At 51.2% G+C, this 25,763-nt stretch overlaps 1 protein-coding gene across 3 annotated transcripts in view; it reads left to right on the top strand.

Moving 5' to 3' along the window:
* MXRA7 (matrix remodeling associated 7) overlaps positions 1-13,168 on the top strand; it is a 33,384-nt gene extending 20,216 nt beyond the window's left edge. Inside the window, exons 2-5 of one of the 3 annotated variants that reach the window (XM_003913485.3) lie at positions 2,504-2,567; positions 5,499-5,592; positions 6,730-6,810; positions 9,780-11,108. In XM_003913485.3, the coding sequence (XP_003913534.2) occupies positions 2,504-2,567; positions 5,499-5,592; positions 6,730-6,763 (192 nt within the window). In that variant the 3' untranslated portion in view covers positions 6,764-6,810; positions 9,780-11,108. Of the gene's footprint in view, positions 1-2,503; positions 2,568-5,498; positions 5,593-6,729; positions 6,811-9,779; positions 11,109-12,925 lie in introns of those variants that run through there. The other 2 variants (XM_003913486.4, XM_009191313.2) reach the window with 2 other exon arrangements.
* The last annotated feature ends 12,595 nt before the right edge of the window (positions 13,169-25,763 follow it).

The raw sequence follows: 25,763 nt of genomic DNA, 5'->3' as shown, positions 1-25,763 counted from the left end.
GAACTGGGGGCAGAAATATATATATTTAGGATGTTACGGTCGTTCTTTCTACTTTTTTTTTCCCAAGTGATCCTTCTGCCTCAGCCTCCTGAGTAGGTGGGATCACAGGTGCGTGCCACCTATGCACGGCTAATTTTTAAATTTTTAGTAGAGGCGAGGTGTGTACTATGTTACCAGGCTGGTCTCGAACTTCTGGGCTCAAGCCGCCCTCCCACCTCAGCCTCCCAAAGTGCTGAGATTGCAGGCATGAGCCCCCACACCTGGCCTCTTACTTTTTCTTTTTTTTCCCTCTTTTTTAGAATATATAAGAAAATAAAGAAAAAATGGGGTCTTTGGATCTCACTGTCCAAAGATCTCAATGTCCATTAGCATTTAAAAAATATATTCAGTCATTCATGCATATTAATGGAAAGTCCAAATTATACTGAAATGTGTAAGATGGAAAGGAAAAGCTGCCCCCCAGTCTCCTCTCCCGAGAGGTAGCCACTGCTGACGGTTTCTCGTGGGCCCTTCCAGAAAACAAACTTCTTCTCTGCATTTTCAAGCACATGCATCCCCTTCCACTTTGCCACTTACAGCAAGATGACTGTGCTGCTCACGTGGGGCTGCTGCTTGCATTTTTCCCTCAGTGTATCTTGATGCACTTTTCACATCAGTACCTATCAACGCCTCCTTTTTTCTTCTTTTATGAAGATGGAGTCTTGCTGTGTCACCCAGACTGGAGTGCAGTGGCACGATCTCGGCTCACTGCAACCTCTGCCTCCTGGATTTAAGTGATTCTCCTGCCTCAACCTCCCGAGTAGCTGGAGTTAAAGGCACCTGCCACAATACCTGGCTAATTTTTTTGTGTTTTCAGTAGAAACAGGGTTTTGCCATGTTGGCCAGGCTGGTCTCGAACTCCCAACCTCAGGTGATCCACCCACCTCGGCCTCCCAAAGTTCTGGGATTACAGGCGTGAACCACTGTGCCTAGCCCCCAATTCTGTCTTTTCAACTGCACGCTGTCAGAGTCATTATACACAAATCCTGATGAGCATTTCTCCAGTCTGGAGCAGATGCCTAGAAGTGAGTTTGCTGTGTCAAATGGAGCGGCTCCTCTTCCCGCCCTCTGAAGAGGCCTGCTTACCCCAACCTCAGCCACAAAGATACTTTGCTGTGCAAAATTTGGGAAATGTCAGGACACCCAAGCACCACTTCGCCATAGATAGCACTGAGTCTCTGCGTACAAACTGCTAAACGGGGAAGAGACCCTGTCACCTGTGCAGCTCCCCTCAGGTGGCATTTTGTGTAGTCAAGAGAGTGGCACAGTGGCTCACTCCTGTAATCCCAACACTTTGGGAGACCGAGGCAGGTGAATCACCTGAGGTCAGGGGTTCGAGACCAGCCTGGCAAACATGGCGACACGCCATCTCTACTAAAAACACAAAAAAATTAGCAGGGCGTGGGTGGCGGGCGCCCATAATCCCAGCTACTTGGGAGGCTGAGGCAGGAGAATCGCTTAAACCCAGGAGGCAGAGGTTGCAGTGAGCTGAGATCGCGCCACTGCACGCCAGCCTGGGCAACAAGAGCCAAAACTCTGTCTCAAAAAAAAACTCAGAAAAAAACAAAAAACAAACAAAAAGTCACTCAGAGGAGCTCAAGGTCCCTCTGGGTTTGCCACTTCCGACCCGCCATGGGGCTTGTAAAACCTTTGCCTCCCAGCACAGCTCCATGTTTTGTCAGGAGCCTCCCCGTGAGCTGCCAGCGCTGGCTGGGCTCCATGGATCAGCTGGGGCTACCCATTCATTCATTTCCACATCTACCCACTGGGCTTCCAAGTTGAAGTTCCTGGGGCCCCGTGTCCCCTCCCCACGACCTTCAATCCCACAGAGCCCATGGGCACGGCACGTCGCTCTCATCCTCTGACATTCCTGCATGCTGAAGTCACTTCTTCCTTCCACCAAGGCCATCCCGGGCCATTCCTCCGATCATCTGTTTATTGTGTCTCTGTGTGGGAGAGAACTGGCTGAAGAGGTGGGGCTCCAGTTTTGGAACATGGACACTGAGAGAGTTGGGGATGGAAAACAACATAGAAGGAAGCAAAGGCAGAGGCTGCGATGGCCATGATGCCTGGCCCTGGTCCCAGATACCCCAGCCAGCTTTTCTCTTGCACCCTTTGTCTACTCACCGCAGCGACACAGTGGGAGTCCCGGGCCCACTTCTCCAAATGGCACACAGATGCCTCAAAAGGCACCCACCTGGGAAAGGCCAAGGCCGAGGGCTTGGGGTCACAGTCAAGAACACGCCTCAGCTCAGCATTTGTGAGCCGAGTCACCTTGGTCCATCATTTGTGCACAGCCTCCACCTGCTGGTTGACCATGACCACAGGGCAGGCACTGCTGCAGGGCATGGACAGGCTGGACCTTCGAGGCCCTCGTCTGTCTCCCCTACCTTCTGCCCCCTCCCCCACCACTTCCCATCACCCAGTCTGTGCCAAGGGCACTGACCCTGTCCTTGTCTTGCAGAAAGAGGAGCAGGACTTGGATGGTGAGACGGGACCATCATCGGCAGGGCCTGAGGAGGACGACGGTGAGTGGGACCTCTGTGCTCATGAGGGGGCCTGACCGTGTCGGGGGTGGCCTGTGCCCTGCTGGGGATCCCAGGAGCTGGGGTTCAAGTGCCAGGGGGAGGGATGGGGTGGGACAGTGGCCTGAGTGGGGCACTGAGAGGTGGAGTTGCACCATGGATGTCCTGCCCTGGCCTGCCTGGACTTTGGGGCCCCCTCACACTCCCTTGGACTTTGGGGTTTGGCTTTCCCATCCCAGGGGCCCCTCTTGAGAACACACTACGTGCCCTGCCCGGCTCTGTCCCGCGCTGCCTCCTAACTCCCCTCTTGTGACCACACTGTACATTTCACGATTCTCTCCAAACATCTCTGACCTATTTTACTGAGACGAAAACCACTCACACGGCCTCCCCCGTGCCTTCTTCGTAATGAAGGCCCCGGGAGGGGACACGCCTGCTTTCTGAGCAGCTCTGGCTGACTGGCCACAGGCCCCAGCCATGAGACTGAGAGGAGAAAGGGAGTGGCCGAGAACAGGGGAGACACGGCCAGATCTGACCCGGCCAGGACAGAGACAGAACAAAACGCGGAGTGGCTTCTGCTGGGTCCGTCCGCTGATTTCTCTGGAAAAGAAAGCGGAGGCAGACATGCAAGATGTCAGCGTTTGTTGCCTCTGTATGGCAAGCACAGGGAGGATTAGTGCTTTCTGCATTTTTGTATGTTTGAAATATTTCATCATTTTAAAAAAGCAAGACTGTTGCTGTGACCTTAAGTCGGCTGCTGGCAGGAGCAGTGGAAAGAGAGTTTCAGGAATGCAGGAACCGGCTCCTGCGGGCAGGCTGGGCTGGGGTGCAGAGCTTCCCCTGAGGCCGTGCCTTGGTTTCATCAGCACAGCCTGGAGCAGGAGGGGAGACTGAAGCTTGGGTGCAGGCGGTGGACTGCAGGTGGGGACATTAGTCCCTTACCAGGAAGGACCCTTGCTCCCTGCTTTTGGGGACGGGGGACTCACTGCAGCCGTGGCCCTGGCATCTGTCCCTGCCACGTGGCCCGAGACAGCTGAAGGGATGCAGGGATCCTGTTAGTGACTTGGGGACACGGGAGGGAGGCTCGCAGACCCCTCTCCCTGGTGTAGCTGCCAGAGGGCCCAGCCCCCCAGGGCTGTCACCAGCCTCCCTCCTTATCTGCGCCGCTGCGCCTGCACATCCCCCACCCCCAGTGCCTCCTGCCACCTTAGCCTCCTGCCATCTCTAGCTAGGCAGGGAAAGGAAAGGTTTATGGCTCCAGCTGTTGGAAGACTGTGTGAGCAGCCCCCAGCCCCTCTGCAGTATGAGGCAGCCTCAGAGGCTAATTGATTAGTGTCGCTAAAATGACTTCCCTGAGCGACTCGTGGATTCACAGGAGACTGGAGGAAGAAACCTCCCCCGTCCCTCGGAGGCTGTCACATTGAACCCTCCTGGCCTAGGAAAATTGGATGTGCTGCCTGGTGCACTGCCTGGGATTGAGTGAAATCCTTTTCAAGCCGTTTGTTCTGTCTGGCTCAGAAAACAAAACTAATCAGACTTGCCCCATAAATTGAAACCTAAGACTGGGGCCAGGCTGGCAGGATTTTGTATGTTTTCTTTTTGGGAGGGGTGTTGGGGGGATACTGGAGTCTCACTCTGTTGCCCAGGCTGGAGTGCAATGGCACGATCTTGGCTCACTGCAACCTCCGCCTCCGAGGTTCAAGCTGTTCTCCTGTCTCAGCCTCCTGAGTGGCTGGGATTACAGGCATGCACCACCACGCCCAGCTAATTTTTGTATTTTTAAAAGAGACAGGGTTTCACCATGTTGCCCAGGCTGGTCTTGAATTCCTGGCCTCAGGTGATCCACCTGCCTCGGCCTCCCAAAGTGCTGGGATTACAGGCGTGAGCCAGTGCACCCAGCCAGATGTTTGGGTTCTGAATTCACATCTAGAACCTTCTTCCTCTCACCCTGAGAGCCCTTCATCTCCCCATCGGTCTGCATCAGCCTATCTGGTAGCATGAGGGCTGCAAGCTAGAGGGGAGGGGCCTGGCTTTTCGGGCTGTTGGACAGGATGTGGAGGGACAGAGAGGCAGCACTTCCAGAATAGCAGCTGAGGAGCTCTCTACACCTCCCTCACTGGGTCCTTTAGTTAGTGGAGGTCGATAAGAGGCCAGCCAGCTCTGCCCGATACTTGTGGATTCAGGAACGAAGAGGTTGCTCCCCCATGAGGCTTTTCCCTCTGGGAGGTCAGCTTTTCTCTCCTCACCATGGCTCATGCGCCCGGAGCCTGTGTCCACTCCAGGCCACAGGTCCCGGCTTCCTCTGTGCCCACCACCTACCTGTCCATGTGCCCTCTTCAGGCCTCAAGATCTGCCTCTTTTTTGCAGGCAGCGATGGGGTGTCTGCCCTCGGGGACTGGCAAATCAGGCTCTGCCTCTTCAGCAGTACACAAGTCAAACCCGCCGTGGCAAATCCCGCATCCCTGGCCTGGCCACTGTGGGCTGCCTGAATGCGTGTTTTCTGATTTCCAATAGCCACAGGGGTTGGGGGGACGACACAAGCCTCCCCACACCCAGGCAAGCGCGGTGTGTGTTCCGAGATGAGCTGTGCTCTGCTTGCCGGAGCTGTTGCCTGTGAGCTCAGTAGCCGAGAGGACCCGCTGGGCAGGGCCAGGGCAGACAGAGCACTGCAGATGCCGGGAGGGACGCGGTGTCTGGAGACAGCCGTGGACCAGGAGCGGGACCGCTTTCTCTCTGGCTGTCTCGTTGTAGGATTTAAGGGAAAGCTATGGAACAAGAGGGGGTATAGGCGCTGGGGTGAGAAGATGTCTCTGACAGCCGGATGCGGCCTCTGCCTGAGGTCTTCCTTTTTAAACCTAGGGAAAGGGGGCCAGGGTTTTTGGGGGCCCAGCCTCTACAGCACTCCCTGGCACTGACCGGGTCCCCTCTCTGCAGGAGAAGGCTTCTCCTTCAAATACAGCCCCGGGAAGCTGAGGGGAAACCAGTACAAGAAAATGATGACCAAAGAGGAGCTGGAGGAGGAGCAGAGGTAGGCTGCAGCCCCTTTGCTGGTGCCTGGCGGGCTCTTAGGGGAGGGGGGTGCCCCTCTGAGCCCTTCATGTTCTGCCTCTTGGCAGAAGGGCGCAGAAAGGAGGTGGGGCTCCTACAAACTCTGCCCAACCACTGCCCCACCTTCCCAGTTTAGTTCTTTCCTGCCCTGGTCAGCCAGGCTCGTGCGCCCCGGAACCCCTGCCTGGCACTGACCAGGAGAAGGTCACTGGTGATGGGAGACACAGAGCCCATTTACTGAACCCCCCACCCCCTCCACACCCCACTGCTCCCATCTAAAGAAATCAGACACCAGGAAAGAGCCTGGAGCAGACCTGGCTGCCACTCACACACAGAGTCCCCGGCAGAGCTGATTTCTTGATTTCTCCTTCGGGACACAGCGGGTTCTTGGTGCCCATCATTCAGCGGCCTCCCAGGCTGGCGCCTGCAGCAGCGCCTTGTCGCTCCGGGCGGTGCAGCTGTGGCTTCTCGTTGTTGGAACTGGCTCCCCCTTCCCATCTGGACACCCCCTGCACACCCACTGGGCTCCCCTCCACATTTTCCCTCCACTCCATCCTGCCAGGTGGGGAAGGGGTGCACTGGGTGCGGTGGGACAGCTGGGGAGGCCTCGGCAGACGGACAGGCATTTGCAGAGGGACAGTTGTTTGCACCAGGCCCAGCAGGCTCCTGGTGCTCACCCACATTGCTGCCCTTCTGCAGCGTGGCCTGGAGTCCTAGGTGGTAGCTGTGCCACTTTCCAAGCCTGGTGACCCAGAGCAGCTCATGGGAGTCACCCCCTACTTGTCAGCAGAAGCCAGCAGTCTAGGGTCTGAGCGGAAGGGGAGGTTTATGATTTTGGAATCAGAACTCAACCACCCTTTCATGACTGCGTGCGAGGCCACCCACCAGGCAGCCCTCTAACCTCAGAGCTGCTCTGCTGGTGACAGGCCCTGTCTCCCCTCCCGGTGCTGGCATCAGCTCTCTCGACCCTCAGCAGGAAGGCTCTTCACCCTGGCTGGGTAGGGGGCGGGCAGTGTAAGTACAGCCAGGAGGAAGAGCCCTGGCAGGAGCCCCAAGTCCTCAGGTGCTGAGGATGCTGCCTCTTGGCATGACCAGGTTTGCTGCATTTATATTTCAGGATTGAGCTGACCTCTGACCTCACTTCCCTGTAGCAAGTTCCTTAGGTCCTGAGCCACAAATATTCTTGCAAATCCTTTTGGTAAGGACACTGATTTCTTAGACTAGTGGCGCTCCCCTCCTACTGCGTGCTAACGTGCCCCCAACACAACTGACGCGGCCTCAACCTCCCCTCCTCCATCGCCTTCATAACCGATTAATACATTTCCCACCTGAGCCCTTCTCATTCTTCTCAAGCACGAGGAGTCACTGGCAGAAAAGGCCCCGTGTGGGGACAGAGGTTCCTGGAGGGGAGTTAAGTCCCTGAGTTCCTAGAGGCGGCCTAATGGGCCAGTGGGTTGGGGTGCTAGTGCCCCATTGCAAGGCTGGGAGAACTGTCACCCTAGGACCTCAGGCTTCGGGAATGTGGATGTCGTCACCCTGCAGCCTTGGGTCTCACCCTGAGAAGGTGGGGCAGCTTCTGCACAGTGCACAGCAGATATCCTGACAGCGGTCCATGCTCCCAAGCTGTGAGACAGGCAGGTTCTTATGATCAGGGCAAGGATTAGCAGACGACAGCCAGGCCACATCTGATCCCCCACCTGCCTGTGTCAACCCAGCGTGGCAGGAACAACAACACCCATTTTCCTGTGGTCTGTGCCCCTTTGTACCACAGTGGCCGAGGTGAGTCACTGCAGCAGAGACCACACACTCCCCCAAATCGAAATAGTATCTGGCTCTTTGCAGAAAAAGGTTGCAGTCCTTGGAGAGAGGCTAGAGGGGGCTGGACACAACTGCCAGCCCTTGAAAGTCCCTGGGGACAGAGGCTGCTCAGGCAGATGGATCTGGAGGGCCTCTTAGAACAAGAAAGACCAGGTCTCAGGCTAGGGGTGAAACTGCCACTACCACCCACGTCCAGAGCTGGGACCTTGGCAGTGGGGAGGGAAAATCCCTTCCCCTTATTTTCAGAGAGTAGACCCTGTGCTGCCCATCCCTCCCCACTGGATCTTCGGAGGTCTCTAGACCACCAGCCCACACTTGGCTGTTCCATGGGATCGAGACTGTGCCTGAGGTGCTGCTCCTGGGACGAGGGAAGACTCCTTCACTCCTCTGCACGCTGCAGTTACCACTCTGTGCCCTGAATTGAGAAGGAGGGGCCGGAGGACTTCTTGGGGCAGGACTGGAGTTCACGTTCATTCCCATCACTGCCCAGCCCGCATGCTCCCTGTGGCTCCCAGGCATGCTGGTGGCATCTGCTTGCTCCCCCACACCTCTGCCCCCTGCATGTGGTCACCCCTCGCAGCACTGCGTGGGGTCCCCACGGCTCCACACCACGCTGTCCTCACACGGTGATGCTTGGGGTTGCAGAGGCTGGTCAGTTTGGCTTTGGCTTTTCATCTTCAGCATGGCGGTTCTCATGGGGATGGGGAGCGCTGGCAGCTGTGAAGACAGTTCCGGTCCCAGCCGAGTTCCAGGGAACCGCCCTAGAATCATCAGTATGAAAAATAACATGCCTGTTATTATCAAAGCACTAAAACCACAGGCCAGCCAGCAGGGGTGCTGTCTCTCCACCTGCCAGGTTCTGCCCTCCCAGAGGCCCTCCGTGCCTCTGATGCCTTTCCCAGCTCTCAGGGTCCACAGTCGAGTTGCAGCTAAAAGCTGCATGGCCCCTGACTTTAAATTTACTGACTCAGCCAACAGATCGCATCTAGAACCTGAAGCTTTAGTGGTTGCCGGTTCCAACACTCCCCAGGAGCCTCAATTCACAGGCTTTCATGACAATTAGGAAGTGGGACTGGAAGCAGGAGGTCCCAAATTAGTTCCACCACATGCTGAAGTGGGCAGTCTCATCCTTGAACTACTCACAGATCAAATTCCTTCCGCCTGGGGCCAGAAAGCAGTCAGGTCTGTAAATCCAGAGGCGGCTGCTGCTTAAGATCCCTCTTGCCGTGTCTGCTGGCCTCCTCAGCTCTCCCCTCGGGCCGGAGGTTCACACACTTCATGCCTCTGGTGGCGTCCCTGGGTTCTGCTGAAGCTGATGTGGGAGGTGCCACCTCCAGTTTCACAGTGTGGCTAGGACAGTGGGCTTGCAGGCTGGTGACAGCTCCCCTGAGCAAGAGGCCTCCTCCTCCTCCTCCCCCAGAGCTAGGGAAGCTGGCAGGGCTTGGCTGGCTTCGCAGCTTGGCAGGAGAGAGAAAAGGCACGGCTGTCAGCTCCTCTCCATCACTTCTTCCCACCTTCTGGTCTCAGAGGGAAAAGGAACCCAGGCTGTAGACTAGACTGACTCTGATAGATCAGGACCCACCCCTCCATTTGAGGTCTGCAGGGCTATTTTGACTCCTCTGGAAATGGACGTAACTCTAGAGGAAGGTGATAGTGTGATAAAACAGGGAAGGAGAGGAGGCGGCCAAGGAACCACAGCTGTGGGGTAGTTCTGGTTCTTCTGTCTGATGTATGCAAGAAACGACAGAAACAATAGACCGGACAGTGTGAATTTCCAGCTCAGGCTGGAAATGCGTGCTGTGACCACCAGGAGAGGGCGCCAGAGGGACAAGCTCAGACCTGCTGCTTTCTCAGTGGTCTCAGGGCTGGCGATGTGTCTTGGTTCATAAAAGATGGGCACACTGTTGGCTCCATCTGGAAGCGTGCATCCTAGGGTGCCAATATCCCCCGAGGGGACAAAACTCAGCCAGCGGGAATGGGAAATTATCTAGGGTGATAGAAATATTGTCAGCACAGCCACACAACCCAAGATCAGAAAGGCCCTTGGCAACTCAACTGCTCCAGTTCCTTCCTTAAGTACCCTGCAGAGGCTGAACAGGTCTGTGGGCTGCAAGGTTCTGTGCGGGATCAAGGGGAGCTCTGCGAGCTCTGGCCAGCTTTGCGGCACAGACCGTCTTGCCGCAAGTGATGAGAAGCAAATCAGCAGTGGTTTGAGACACCAGAGTCTAGCGCAGCTTCTGCAATTCCAAACATTCTCCTTCCTCGTCCCCATTTCCCCCTTTCCTCGCCCGTGGTGCAGGATGGAATGAGTAAAATAAATTATCTTTTTCTCCCCATTTCTCTTTACAGAACTGAAGAATAACGAAGTTATCCTTAGCGTCCTCCTAAAGGCTTTTCCTTTTGGCATCTTAAAAGCTTGAGAGATAAAATGGAAACCCCAGGGAGGAGTCTGGCAGGCTCCCAGGGTGCATGCTGCCTTCGTAAATCTGCTGAGCTCTAGACCCTCAATCAGGACTTGTCCCTTGGCTAGCAGGATCCTGGGAACACCTTTGGCCCTGCCCTGTAGCGAGATGTTCATGTCCATTTCTGTGGGTCACTTTGTTAAGCTGAAGCGTTTTAAGAGTTTGAGCTCAGACCCTGGACTGGGATTTTTCTTACCACTCAAACTTGCTATCCACACACCCTGCACACCTTAGATAAAACAAACATTTAAAAAGCAGAGTTCACTTTCACTCCAGTGCCCCCATTTTGTCCTCACTGAAGCCAAACCACAAAAGACTTTGAGGAATGAGAGACAAATGAGGTAGAGCTCACCTGTGCTCACCAGCTCGGTCAGAGTGGTCAGCCGACCCCTTTCCCTGGGAACCCCACCTCTCTCTCTGGCTAGCTTGGTTGTCGGGGGTGAGATGCCATATTGATTAGAAGGCAGCAAAGAACCAGTACCAGGAATTGACTTGACCATTCCCCTTACTTTTCATCTAGAGAAATCTTGGATTCAGCCCATTTATTGCTAAGACACCTTTTCACTGACGTTCTTACCAGCTCAGCCAAATCTCCACTCTGCTATAGCAGAAGCAATAATGTTGCTTTAAAAAGATTTCTTGACTATGCCTTTTCTTAGAAAGGTTGATAGATTAGTTGGAACTTCAGATCATCAGATCAGTCTCAGATTCGTTTCTTGGAATTTTATATTTGACAGTATTTATACTATACCAAACTCATTTGCAGTTCTTAGGTTTGTTGGTTAAAACATTTTTTTAAAGCAGTAAGTTTATAGAAAATGTTTTCATTTAATGGAAGGCTGGGGAATGTCCAGCATCAGCCCCTATGGCATGCATTCCCAGTGGCTTTCTCCATCTCAGCCTGAAACCTTTGGTTCAGGGCTTAGGGGAGAACAGGCCACATGGCAACAGCCACATAGTCATTGCCTTCAACACAGAGCCACGGGGTGAATGGATGTACTTCTGTGTCCCCAAACAGCAATAGTCATGCCCTTGTCCAGGCTGGGATCTAATTGATACAATAGGTCATTGACTCCCTCCCAGTAGAGCTATCTAGGTTTGTCTGGAAAATTTCCCACCATGGCTTATAGGCACCACACCTCATGTACTCCTGATGGCTTGGATCTCTGTATTCAGCCTTTGTTCAGTCCAATAAACTTTGAGTAGATGATCTCAATTACTGTGTGTTTTTTCAGTTTGCTTTGTTTAAAAAAAAAAAACCCTTTTGAACCCATTAAAATTTGACCTCTCTTTCATTTTGATGCCTCGTACTCTGCAGCAGAGGACAAAGCCATCCATCCACCCTGCTAAAAATACCCAGTCACCACAGCTGTCTGAACCACGTGACATGATCTGTGTTCACTCAGGGACATGTGGATTGTGCTTGCATCACAGAGCTCAGCACACCCTTTCTGTTCACAGGAATTCCTCTTTCTTCTTTTCTTGAGACGGCCTCCGTCTGTCGCCCAAGCTGGAATGCAGTGGTGCAGTCACAGAGCTCACTGTGGCCTTGACCTCCTGGGCTTAAGTGATCCTCCCGTCTCAGCCTCCCAGGTAGCTGGGACTACAGGTGCTCACCACCACGCCTGGCTAATTGTTTTATAGAGACAGGGTCTGACTATGTCGCCCAGGCTGGTCTCAAACTCCTGGGCTCAAGTGATCTTCCTATCTTGGCCTTCTAAAGTGCCAGGATTACAGGCATGAGCCACTGCACCTGACCCTCTTCCTTCTTACAGGAGGCACAAAGCACACATCATAGGCTGCTGCTTCTCAGACAGGGGAACCAACTGTAGACGCAACTTTCCCAGAGGACAAGGGAGGCTGGGAAGTGGGGCTTCAGTATTTCAACTGCTAGATGCTGCTCTAGACAGAAACCTCTGCAGGATGGAAGACGCACGGTGAGGAGAGGAGGGAAGGGTGAAGCAGAAGGAATATGGTAGCAAAAGTATGGGAGCGAATGTGGAGACCACCCCTCCAGGCAGCGTTGGGGATGCCAGTGGCCCAGGGCTATGCTGAGGTCCTGCAGTTGCAGAGCCTGTAACGTGCGTACAGCCGACCCAGCTGCAGGGAGGGGCTGAGAGGTCTGATGCTGCAATGTGGTTTACGTTCTCTGAAGGCACTGAGCCCGTGGTGTGGTGTGGAGGGCAGGAACTCCAGAAACCAGAAGAGTGAGATGCGGCCAACATGCAGTGCCCAGCTGGGCTGAGGAGCACAGGGCACCAGAGCAGAACAAACAACAAACATACGGCTCCCTGGGTTCGGCAGCCGCCTCGCCCCACCTCAGGTGTTTGTGCTGCAGGAGTTGTCCTGTGCTGGTCAGATGGTGTAGCTGAGCCTCATAAAGATAACAAGACATTGCTCCCAGCACAAACATTTAGGCCAGTCTTCCTCCACACCCATCCCTTGGTAAAAGGGGCAGGGCCGCCGCCTGCCATAGGGTGTCCTTGTGCAGATTAGGAAAAGGCACCCCCCTTTCTCTGGGCAGTGAAACCCCACAGGCTGCCCTCCTCGCTCCTTTGCCAAGCACCGTCTTGCACACGTCTGTATGCGCCCCGATTTCCCAGCTGATGTTTTTTCTTTCTCCACTTTCGGCTCATTCCTCTCAAAGAAGGCTGTTTCTAACCTACTTCTTCATAGTACTACCTCAAGCCGTTTCATGGAGCCTATCTTCTTCCTCATTACGTCACTGTGGGATGTGCAGTCAACAATCAAATGAGGCCCAAAGGGAAACTGAGGCATAGAGCACCTAAGTGATACCTGGGGGGAGATTTCGCATCCCAGCTTTTAGAGCCCTCAAAAGTTTCGTGTGTCAGACCCAACCAGTTCCTATGTTCTAAGCGGGTTTTATTTATTTTCATTTTCTTCTTGTTCTGTAAAGCAACCACAGCCACACAGGAGAGAGGAGAGTCCCAATTCTGCCGGCTGCACACAGGCTGTCTCTCTCCCCAGTGGGCTAGGAGCACCTTCTTCCTCTTTGTCCTTTCTTCTCGACAGAGTTCAGAAGGAACAGCTGGCTGCCATCTTCAAGCTCATGAAAGACAATAAGGAGACGTTTGGCGAGATGTCCGATGGCGACGTGCAGGAGCAGCTCCGGCTATACGACATGTAGACTGCGCCCATGGGATGCACAGTGGCCATGCCTGACGCTGTCCCCACCCCTGCCCCACCCCCTTGTTCTTTCCAGACTTCTGTAGGCCTAATTTGCCCTTATAAACATAGATGCAGGCATACATTCTATACGTACTTGCCCAGTTCTTGCAATGTGTATATTACTTTACAGGAATCAAAACTGTTTTCTCAGAGGACAAAGTCCCTGACCCCTCTGGCTTCTGCTTGCTGGTAAGGCTCCAGCTGTTATGGGGCTCTGAGACCCTCTCCTGATCCAAATCTTTTTTTGTTTGTTTGAGATGGAGTCTCACTCTGTTGCCCAGGCTGGAGTGCAATGGCGTGATCTCAGCTCACTGCAATCTCCACCTCCCAGATTCAGGCGATTCTCCTGCCTCAACCTCCCCAGTAGCTGGGATTACAGGCATGTACCACTACGCCCAGCTAATTTTGTATTTCTAGTAGAGATGGGGTTTCGCCATGTTGGCCAGGCTGGTCTCAAACTCCTGAGCTCAGGTGAGCCACCTGCCTCGGCCTCCCAAAGTGTTGGGATTACAAGCGTGAGTCACTTTGCCCAGCCAATAACTACACTCTTATTCTGCCTTATGAGGATTTCTGGAAGCTTCTGTAATTGTAGGGAAGCAAGCTGTAGGGGAGCATTCTTCCTTTTTTTTTTTTTTTTAGAGACAAGGTCTCATTCTGTCCCCCAGGCTGGAGTGCCGTGGTGCCATCATGACTCACTGCAGCCTTGACCTCCCAGGCCCACAAAATCCTCCTGCTTCGGCATGAGTAACTGGGACTACAGGTGTGTACCACCACACTCAGCTAAAGAAAAGCATTCTTTTCTTTTCTTTTTTGAGACAGAGTCTCGCTCTGGTGCCTGGTCACTGCTTGAACGCTTCACCTTCTGGGTTCAAGTGATTCTCCTGCCTCAGCCTTCCTAGTAGCTGGGATTACAGGCATGCGCCACCACACCCAGCAAATTTTTGTATTTTTAGTAGAGACGGAGTTTCACCATGTTGGCCAGGCTGGTCTCAAACTCCTGACCTCAGGTGAGCCACCTGCCTCGGCCTCCCAAAGTGCTAGGATTACAGGTGTGAGCCACTGTGCCCAGCCAGGAGCGCTCTTTTAGCAAAAAGTCTAATTCAGAGACTCACCTTTCATCCTGGCACTAAACAATGGTACTAGAGGTAAGATCTGCCAAGAATTTCTCTCACTTAAGCAGAATACTTACTTTAAATCTAATTAGGCAAGACTTATTTGAGTACTTGCCTAATTATATTTAATTAGAACTATGCTAGACACTGTAGACAGAAGAAATAAAACACCCCACCTGGTCCTTACCTTTCAGCAGGTTAAAGGCCTTTAGGGAAGAAAAGCCCATGTGCAGGGAAAGAGATGTCACCAGAAAGCATTCAATAAAATGCCAAAGTGATCTTACAGAACAGCGCCTGTGACACCGAAGGGGATTGTTCCATCTTTGTGAGTGAACATACAATGATGGGGATAACTGGTCCTTCACACCATGCAGGTCCCATTTCTGATCACCCCACTGGCAGAACAATTCACAGTTCTTGAGCAAACTGAGTTAGGGAGGGTATGCTAAAGACAGAACCTATGCAAGTTCTTAGAAATAGTTGTTGTTTGCTGAAATAAAGCTCAATCAACACACTACATGAAAAAAAGTGGAGCAGTGGCATTTCCATGCCTCATGCTCACCATCACGAGGTTAACTTCCCGCCATCGCCTCTTGCCTGCCAGGGGTTCTTCAGAAGCCCCTCTCTGTTCTACCCTTTTGCTTCTTTGCTGACCATTCACTCTCTGTGTCTGTTGTTGGATCCAAATATGAGTGTTTGTCTTTTGTGGTAAATGCTTTTTTCCTTCTTGAAATTGTTTTAATGTGTTCTGTCAAAAGCATTTAACCATGTTATGATTTAAGAATTGTTTGTTCACTTGAGGTCAGGAGTTCAAGACCAGCCTGGCCAATATGGCAAAACCCTGTCTCTACTAAAAATACAAAAATTAGCCCAGCATCCCCTGAACAAATGACCATCTGGAGGAGAAGGTAACTGCATTTCATTGGGGATCTGTGATAAAAGGGAGCATCGGTGTTGGGGAGACACCTGTTCCACCTGAGTTTCCTATGAGGTCCAGGACAGGGCTTGGTGGGCACTCGGAAGCCAGTGTCTGAAGTGCTCAGCATCCTCCTCTTCCTCGGTGGTAGGTGTCTACTGCCCAGGCCCCACCCCTGGCCGTGGACACTTCATGGAAACACTGCTGGTTTGCTATGGTGTTGGGTGGCTCTTGTCTATTCCCCATAAGTGCTGGCCTCTGTTGACACCATTTCTGCCACCTCATCTGAGATTGCTCTCATCAGCTCACAGAGATTCAGTTCAGAGAATGAACCAAATCTAAGCTAAAAAGCATAAAGGAGGGCAGAAAGAAACAGCAGGGTGGGAGAAAGAGCGCAAACACCGCGGGAAAGATGTTTACCTGGCAGCCACGTCACAGAATCACCAGTATGTACGTCACTGCCACCAAGAACCTAGAACCACAGAGGCCTACAGAAGCCAATCCCAGTGGAACTCTCTCCGGGTGCGGGGGCTGAGAGAACCTAAAACATTCAGGTGGCCAGAGCTTCTTTCCAGAGATGGGAACCAGTCTCAAAGCCTTTGCATGTCTCCCCTGCCCTCCCTCCATCACTCTGCTGAGAACTCTGCCCCAGGCTGGCCTGCTGACATGACACGAATAGCAGTGGCCTGTCACTCATCAGTATCTGCAGTTCTGTTTACCAAAGCCTGCTTGCTAGAGACTTGTCAGGGCCTCCTTCCCTCAAAGTGTCCATTGTACCTCCATCTGGATACAATCAGCTGGCTCCCCACTTCCTGGACTGACAGTAACCACCTTTTCCAATGACCCTGAAGAAAACACGCAATCTAAGCTGCTTTACGAGTAAACCTACAACTGAGGACAAATTTTCTATCAACCCCCAGTACCCCTCTCTGCTGTGGCTGATTTGTTACTGGTTTTCTTTTTCTTTTTTTTTTTCAATTTGAAAACGTAAATAATTATACTAAGACTAGATCACTCTGAGATTGTTTTATTCTAATTTATCCTAAGGACCTGCCTGTACTTAGAGCCTGATACAAAGCCCAAGTTGACCTACGGGGCAGCTCTCTGGGCCTGGAAGGAAGAGCACATGACAAGGCTTCAACAGTACAGCCTGGCTAGGTCCAGGCAGACCATGACTTCTGAAGGCAACAGCATGGTCCACATGGAATCAGGCTGCTGAAGAACAGCAGCGAGAGGCTGCCTCTGAATCACATCTGCAGGGTCACCTGGGCCTGGTGGAGGCCCACAGTCACCCATTAGGCCCCAGTATCCTATGTGGGAGTATCCATGTCTAGTCTCTACTTCTCACTGCAGGAGAGGTGGCAGATGAGGGGGTTTCCTACTTTAAAGCAGGTAGAAGTTGTTTCCTTTCTTCCCTCCTCACAGCCTGGAGGGGGAGGTTGTGCCCAGCCTGATAGCAGCTGCCTTGCCCAAGATTACATCCTGTTCTGGGGGCAGCCCACCTCCAAACCAAGTCACTGGTGGGGTACAAAGGCCTGCCTTGTCTGCCAAAAGGACAGTGCTGATGGACCATTCCAGTTCTAGAGTTCCCAAAGAGATGTCTTTTTGGAGAGGGGCAGGGTACCAGAAATCCTTCACTCAGGCTATAGCAGGGCCTCCAGTTACAAGTAACTTGAGTCCCACCCAGCCAAACATGCCTTTCCGGGTCTAGTGCTGGGTTCCAGAACAGGAAACCTGGCAAATTCCTATTGCCACAGATATTTTTTACTATTATTATTGTCACCTTATTTTTCTATTGGTGGAAACCCTCTAGGGCTTCCACCAGATTCTCCACCATTTATGTTATCATTTTTATCAGTTTTGGTTTTATTGTTTCAGTGCTGCTTCTTGCTAACGGTAGCAGCCAATATACATCATCTCTGGCGATAGATCACGCCATAGAAAATATTGTCGTTTTCCTCATTTTTCTTAACGCCACAGAGTCAGCTGGGCTGTAGTACCAGCCCGGATGTACCAGTTTACTCAGCCATTCCCCCTCTCATGGACATCTGCATGGTTTCCAGTCTTGCAAATTTATATAGTGCCGCTACAAATAAAAGCTTGCGCGTATGCTGTTTCATGTTTGTCTAAGTTTACTTTCAGAGTAGATTCTACAGGTGGATTGCGGGTCAAAGGTAAATTTGCACTCCCTCCCAGCAATGCAGGGCAGATCAAGTTCCTGTATTGTTCTTAACAATGTACTTTGTTAAACTTTTGGATTTTTGACAATCTAATGGATCAGAAGCCTTAGCTCAATGAAGTTTTGTTTCTTTTCTTTTCTTTTTTTTTTTTTTTTGAGACAGAGTCTTGCTCTGTCGCCCAGGCTGGAGTGCAGTGGCCGGATCTCAGCTCACTGCAAGCTCCGCCTCCCGGGTTTACGCTACTCTCCTGCTTCAGCCTCCCGAGTAGCTGGGACTACAGGCGCCCGCCACCTCGCCCGGCTAATTTCTTGTATTTTTAGTAGAGACGGGGTTTCACCGTGTTAGCCAGGCTGGTCTCGATCTGCTGACCTCGTGATCCGCCCGCCTTGGCCTCCCAAAGTGCTGGGATTACAGGCGTGAGCCACCGCGCCCGGCCTCAGTGAGGTGTTCGTTTGCATTCTTCTGATTATGAAAAAGGCTGAGCGCCCACTTAAATGTTTAGGGGCCCCTTGCATTTTTTTTTCCTGTAAACTGTCCACTCATGTCTTGTCCCATTAAATACCATCCATCTAATCTCCGCTTTAGCTCACTGAGTTGCGCACATTTCCGACGATCTTGGCGGTAATCTGGACTCAGCGCGGAAGTTCTCCAACCCTGACACTGCACGAGGAGGGAGTGCTTTGACGAAGGTAACGAAAGAGAATCTGAGTCATTCCAGGGAAAGCCTACTAAAATCAGGAGACTTTGTGAGAGCCAAAATACTAACTTTCAAAAAAGCAAAAATACTCCCAAACCTCACCGGCAGCAGCTTTACTTACGTGTTATTTTATCTACGGTGCCCATTTTATCTACTGTGGGGACCGCCACATGGAGAAAACCACCCACCCGCGAAGTGAACCAATCACAGCCATAGCGCCGGTGTCGCTCTGCGGCATTTCAGTGGTTCAAGCACCTGCCAATCTGCCGCGAAGCCAAAGGCCTTGTTTTGTGGCCATTGGGTATCGCATCCTTCCATCTTCTCCACCTCAATCCCACCTCACGCGGAGGGTGGAAAGCCCCGGATGTCCGGCCACACCCAAGGCCGCGTTTCCTCAGTGATTGACAAGCGCCATCGTCCAATGAGGAATGCGGCGCGGCCCGGGCAGCCCTGCAGTAGGCACGCGCCTGGCGCCTCAGCTGTAGAAGTGGTCGGGCGCCTGTGGCCCACCCTATGCTAAGGCCGGCTTGCTGGGGTTCCTCACGGCCGGGTGAGCCACCCCCGGGCTGCCTGGGAGCCGGAACCGAGCCGAGCCGAGCACAGGTGGACTGGCCGGCAGCTGCCGCTGCTCTGCTCTAGCCGAGAGATTCGCGCCTGCAGCGAATCCCCGGCCGCGTCGAGCTGTGGCCTGGCGTGCGGTGCCTGCCCGAGGCTGGCTCCTGAGTGCCACTCGCGGGACAGAGCCCCGCGTCCCGCATTCGCAAGGTGGGACTAGGGGAGGTTTTTTGTTTTTTTTTCTTTCCCTGCCTCAGGTTTCTTCGTACAAATAACACAGGAGGACCCCACCCCATACAGACGGCAGCCGGGTGGGGCGGCGGGGGGTCGCTCCAGTCCTCCTGTCCTCACGTTGGCAGACAGAAATATCTACTCTTTAGCCTTTGTAGGGGCCTGGGCACTTTTGGGAGCCTGAGCTGGAACTGAAGCTGAAGCTGCAGCCCGGGCCTTGGGTTGATCCTTGGCCTCGGGTTTTGGCCAGCACAGCCTGAGCCCCTAGGCAAGGCGGGCGCGAGCACGCTTCCCAAGCTTGGAGTGGGCAGTGTTGTGCTTCTTGGCAAAGCGCATGTTCCTCAGGAACTTGGGGTCCACCCCCCTTAAGAGAATCGTATCTTTGTGATCTGGGTTTCTTGATACCATTTCTGTGCCATTTTCGGCACTGGTTGGGTGTGGTGTGATTCTTAGACTTGCCCATGTTTGCATCCTAAGCGGCAGCTCCCAAAGCGCCTAGAACTGGGAGCTTTTTTTTTTTTTTTTTTTTTTGAGACGACGTTGTCTCCCTCTGTCGCCCGGTTTGGAGTGCAGTGGTGCGATCTCGGCTCACTGCAACCTCTGCCAGCGGGTTAAAGCGATTCTTCTACCTCAGCCTCCAGAGTGGCTGGGACTACAGGCGTTCGCCACCACGCCCTGCTAATTTTTGTATTTTTGGTAGAGACAGGGTTTCACCATGTTGGCCAGGCCGGTCTCGAACATCTGACCTCAAGTGATCCGCCAGCCTTGGCCTCCCAAAGTGCTGGGATTACAGGCGTGAGCCACCGTGCCCGGCCTGGGGGAGCATTTCATGAGCTCCACAAACGGGCTTTGGGCACCAGGCTGGGCCCCGGAATACAAAGATGAGGTGAAACCAGCCCCTGCCCTCTAAGACACCCGTGTCTCCACCTTCCTCCCCCTGACGGTCCCAGGCTTGCCCTCGAGCAGATTCGGAGGGTGGCCCAGGGTTTCAGGGGGTTTCAGATGGTGGTACTGCAGCTGGACCCAAGACAGACACACACACACACACACACACACACACACACACACACACACACACACCCCTTGCTTTTCACATTCCCTATTGTCCCAGGCCTAAGGTAAAAGCCAGCAGTTCTGTACACGCCCAGCTTCACATCTTCAGGTGGGCTGGCAGTCACACCTTCCCTCACCTGTGCTTGCCCTTTCAAGTCCTGCTGCAGGCACCTCAGCTGGGCTTTACCAGAGCAGGCTGAGTACAGGCTGAGTGCCTGTGAAATGGGTTGGACTTACCATTCGGCCAAGTGATCACATTGTTTCCTTTTCTCCACCCAGTTGTGGCCCCCTGCAGGCTCCACATCCCAGGGGGTGGCCCTACCAACCTGGAATCTTTGGTCCTGATGGTGGCCTGGGTCCTCTACAGGTGAAAATTCCTCAGACCAGAGTTGCTGAACTGTGTTAAATAACTCAGTCTGCAATCAGGGTTTTTGAAAATCTCCCTTTTCTCATTCCTTTAAGTACTTTAATTACTTTGTGGCTCTCGCTAAGATGGGACAGGCTATGCTCACAGACTGTAGACACTCATTTCCTTCAATGGTTCACATTCACCTCGGGACTGCCATAGGTGGTGTCTTTGGTTCTCTTTGTACTCAGCTTCAATGATACTGCAAGTTAAATTTCAGAAGAGGAGGCAGCTGGCAAGGGGAATAAAATTAAGAAAATTGTTCCAGGAAGAAAAGGTTCAATGAAAGAAATGGGAGAAAGGGGGCAAAGCACAGAGGATTCAGATTTGAATATTGAATGGTGTGAATTGGCCCATTTATTCGCAGACATTTATTGAGCCTGTCTTCATGCAAAACACTATGGTAAGTGACATAATGCAGAACGAACTCGACTTGGTTTCTACTTGCAAGGCTAGGTGACAGGAAGGTTCGATAACTTTTTGGAGTGCATGCCAAGTGCCCTGCAGAGCGCTGTGCTGTGTGCCTTGCAAATAAATGTTCTCTCATTAATCTTCACTACTCTATAAAGTCTGTAACATTCTTTTTTTTTTTTTTTTTTTTTTTGAGACGGAGTCTCGCTCTGTCGCCCGGGCTGGAGTGCAGTGGCCGGATCTCAGCTCACTGCAAGCTCCGCCTCCCGGGTTTACGCCATTCTCCTGCCTCAGCCTCCCAAGTAACTGGGACTACAGGCGCCCGCCATCTCGCCCGGCTAGTTTTTTGTATTTTTTAGTAGAGACGGGGTTTCACCGTGTTCGCCAGGATGGTCTCGATCTTCTGACCTCGTGATCCACCCGTCTCGGCCTCCCAAAGTGCTGGGATTACAGGCTTGAGCCACCGCGCCCGGCCTAAGTCTGTAACATTCTTTTACAGATGAAGAAAACAAAACTCTAAACATTGAATAAGACTCAATAAAGGAGCAAAAGATCTAAACAGACATTTTCCCAGAAAAGATATACAAATAGCCTATAAGCACATGAAAAGATGCTCAACATGTCAATCAAATGCAAATCAAAAACTGCAACAATGAGACACCACTTTACATCGCGAGGATGGCTGTAATAAAAAAGACAGATAATAACAAGTGGTGGAGAAGTGGAGGAATTGGAACCCTCACACTCTTCATGGAAATGTAAAATGGTGCAGCTGCTTTGGAAAACTGGCAGTTTATCCCAATATTAAAGTGATACCAAATGATGCAGCAATTCCATTCTTAGGTGTATACACAAAAGAATATATATGTACTCTTAGGCGTATACCTATGAAAACATATGTCCACGCAAAAACTTGTACATGGATGCTTAGAGCAGCATTATTCATGATTTGCCAAAAAGCGGAAATAATAGCTGAAAGATGGCTGGGTTCAGTGGTTCAAGCCTGTCATCCCAGCACTTTGGGAGGCCAAGGTGGGCAGATCACCTGAGGTCAGGAGTTCAAGACCAGCCTGGCCAACGTGATGAAACTCCTTCTCTGCTAAAAAAAAAAATACAAAAAAAAAAAAACCAAAACAACAGCAACAAAAAACTAGCCAGGCGTGATAGTGTGCCTGTAATCCCAGCTACGGCAGAGACTAAAGCAGGAGAATCACTTGAACCCAGTAGGCAGAGGTTGCAGTGAGCCAAAATTGTGCCACTGCACTCCAACCTGGGTGACAGATGGAGACTCTTGTCTCAAAAAATAAAAATAAAAAATAAAAAGTGGGAAGAACATCCATCAACTGGATGCATGGATAAACAAAATGTGATCTATCCACATCATGGAATATTCAACAGTAATAAGGAATGAAGTACTGATACATTCTGTAACATGGATGAACCTAGAAAACATCATGCTGAGTGACAGAAGTCAGACACAAAGACCACATAGTGTATGATTCCATATACATGAAATGTCCAGAATAGCCAAATCTATAGAGACAGAAAGTAGATGTATGGTTGCCAGAGGCTGGGGGTGGGGTGGAGGGAAGAGAAGTGCCCGCTAATGGGTACAGGGATAAAAACCCAAAATGTTCTAAAATGATTAGAGTGATGGTTGCACAACTCTGGACAAAAAGCCACTGAATTATATGGTTTAAATAGATTAATTGTATGGTATATGAATTATATCTCAATAAAGCATGTATTTACCTATGTATATACATACATATAGCATTGAAGATAAAAGATCCCAGTCAGCATGGCACCATAAGCACATATTGTGGTCTCTCCTTGGGACTTTTTCTTTTTGTTTTGAAACAGAATCTCGCTTTGACACCCAGGCTGGACTGCAGTGGTGCAATCTCCCCTCACTGCAACCTCCACCTCCTAGGTTCAAGCAATTCTCCTGCCTCAGTCTCCTGGGTAGCTGGGATTACAGGCACGCACCACCACACCAGGCTAATTTTTGTATTTTTTGTAGAGACAGGGTTTCACCGTGTTGGCCAGGCTGGTCTCAAACTCCTGACCTCAAATGATCCTTCCACCTTCACATCCCAAAGTGCTAGGATTACAGGCATGAGTCATCGCACCCAGCCCCCTTTGGCCTCTTGAGAGGAATTTTATTTATTTTTTCATCTGTAACCATGAGAGAAAAGAAGGTATAATGATAACAACCAATGTTTATTGTTCGCTGTGTGTCTGGCTCTGGGATAAAAACTTTATGTTCTTTTTTTTTTTTTTAGATGAAGTGTCTGTCGCCCAGGCTGGAGTGCAGTGGTGCAATCTTGGCTCACTGCAACCTCTGCCTTCCAGGATTCAAGCAGTTCTCGTGCATCATCCTCCCGAGTAGCTGGGATTACAGGCATGCCTGGCTAATTTTTGTATTTTTAGTAGAAACAGGGTTTCACCATGTTGGCCAGGCTGGTCTTGAACGTCAGACCTCAAGTGATCTGTCCGCCTCGACCTCCCAAAGTGCTGGGATTACAGGCGTAAGCCACAGCGCCCGGCTTAGAACTTTATGTTCTATGTGATTTAGTTCTTGTGAGAAACATGATATGTGGCAGGTTGAGTCCCCAGGAAGCCAACTGAGATGGAGGTCGGCATGTAAGAGGTTTGTTAGGGGTGCTCCCAGGTCAAGACCTGCAGGAGGAGGAGGAAAGGGAGAGGACTCAGCGCAGGGAGGAGGGAGAGCTGTGATGCAGTAGAGGCTGAGCAGACACTGTGGGGAGTCATTTTGAAACTACTCTCTCCACTGAAGTAGCACCCCCACCCCCCATAGATGCTGACAGTGGAGACTTTTTGACAGCAGCACTCCCAGAAATGGGGGAAAGATCCTTAAAGATCCTTCATTCCTAATGAGAGTTATGGGTGGCACAGCAAAGTATCCACTATGATTATTAGTGTTAGCATTTTTTTTTTTTTTTTGGTAAGCAGGACCTTGCTCTACTGCCCAGGCTGCAGTGCAGTGGCACCATCACAGCTCACTGCAGCCTCAATCTCCTTGGCTCAAGTGATTCTCCTACCTCGGCCTCCCAAAATGCTGCGATTACAGTTATGAACCACCACACCCGACCTCTGCATTTTACAGGTAAGAAAATCCAAGCATAGAGAAGCTAAGTAACCAGCCCAACTTAGTGAATAAGAAGCAGGAGGCATTCAAATCCACTCTGCGTGGTGCAGAACTGGGGGCTGTTAGCTTTGAGGCTGTGCTGCTTCCACCCTGAGGAGTCCTTGAGAGGCATGAAGAAGGGAACCCCTGTCCAGGCATACTGAAGAGGACTGCCCCCTCTAGGGGGGCTGCACAGCTGGGAGTGAGGGATCCCTGGAGCACAGACATGTTGGGACAACTGCCTACTTGCTAGAGGTATCAGGCCAGTGGATCCTACACAACCCACAAGGCTTTGGATCTGCCAAAAAGCAAGCAGCCCTCATCTTACCCTCAGCGAGATAAACCAGACACAAGAGGACAGATATCCTATGATTCCACTCATACAAGGTATCTAGATTGGACAAATTCATACAGACAGAAAGTTAAAGGGTGATTGTCAGGGGTTGAGAGGAGGGGAAACTGGAGAGTTATTATCTTTTTTTTTTTTTTTTTTGAGACACAGTCTTGCTCTGTTGTCCAGGCTGGAGTGCAGTGGTGTGATCTCGGTTCACTGCAATCCCCGCCTCCCAGGTTCAAGCCATTCTCGTGCCTCAAGCTCCAGAGTAGCTGGGATTACAGGCACGTGCCACCACACTTGGCTAATTTTTGTATTTTTAGTAGAGATGGGGTTTCACCATGTTGGCCAGGCTGGCCTCAAATTCCTGACCTCAAGTGGTACATCCACCTCGGCCTCCCAAAGTGCTGGGATTATAGGCGTGAGCCACTGCACCTGGCGTGGATAGTTGTTGTCTAATGGCTAAAGAGTTTCAGTTGGGGAAGATGAAAAAGTTCTGGGGATGGATGGTGGCGATGGTTGCACAACAATGTGAATGTATGTTATCCACTGAAGGAGTTAAGGATGATCAACCTGAAAATATGCAGACTGGGGCCAGGTGCAGTGGCTCATGCCTGTAATCCCAAGAGTTTGGGAGGCTGAAGCGGTAGGATTACTTGAGCCCAGGAATTCAAAACCAGCCTGGGCAATAGAGGGACCTCAACTCTACAAAAAAAAAATTTTTTTTTTTTTTAATTAACTGAGCGTGGTGGCACGTGCTTGTAGTCTCAGCTACCTGGGAAGGCTGAAGTGGAAGGATTGCTTGAGCCCAGGAGGACACAGCTGCAGTAAGCCGTGACTAGCTACACTCCAGCTTGAGTGGCAGAGCGAGACCCTGTCTCAAAAAAGAAAAATGTTGGTCGGGCGCTGTGGCTCACGCCTGTAATCCCAACACTATGGGAGGCCCAGGCGGGTGGATCACGAGGTCAGGAGATCGAGACCATCCTGGCTAACATGGTGAAACCCCGTCTCTACTAAAAAAAAAAAAAAAAATGCAAAATATTAGCCGGGCGTGGCGGCGGGTGCCTGTAGTCCCAGCTACTTGGGAGCCTGAGGCAGGAGAATGGTGTGAACCTGGAAGGCGGAGCTTGCAGTGAGCCGAGATCACGCCACTGCACTCCAGCCTGGGCGACTAAGCAAGACTCCGTCTCAAAAAAAAAAAAAAAAAATTGCAGATTTAGTAAACTGATTATTTCAGATTGAAGGCATTTGAGAAACTGCAGTTGCAGTTCATCACAGCAGAAAAAAAATTATACACACACAAAAATGTCTAGGTTTTGTTTACCTGGGTATTTTATTTTCTATTTTAAATTGCAAAGAAAGAAAAGAACATAGCAAAGGGTATGAAAATTCATCACAGCAAATGGCCAATAAATATGAAAAAAGATTCTCAACCTCAGTAATCAGACAAATGCAAATGAAAGCAATAATCTTTTTTAAAATTTTTAAATCATCAGAGCAGCAAAATATTGAAAGGTTGATAATGTCATATTTTGTTAAGGGTATAGGAAAAGCCATATTACAATCTGCTAATGGTAATATAATATAATTATTAAAATTGTATCAAATAACTTTAATAAATGGTCATGTAATTTTA

The sequence above is a fragment of the Papio anubis genome, chromosome 17 (genome assembly GCF_008728515.1).
Source record: "Papio anubis isolate 15944 chromosome 17, Panubis1.0, whole genome shotgun sequence".
NCBI classification, from domain to species: domain Eukaryota; kingdom Metazoa; phylum Chordata; class Mammalia; order Primates; family Cercopithecidae; genus Papio; species Papio anubis.
This window is presented reverse-complemented; position numbering and strand designations above follow the sequence as displayed.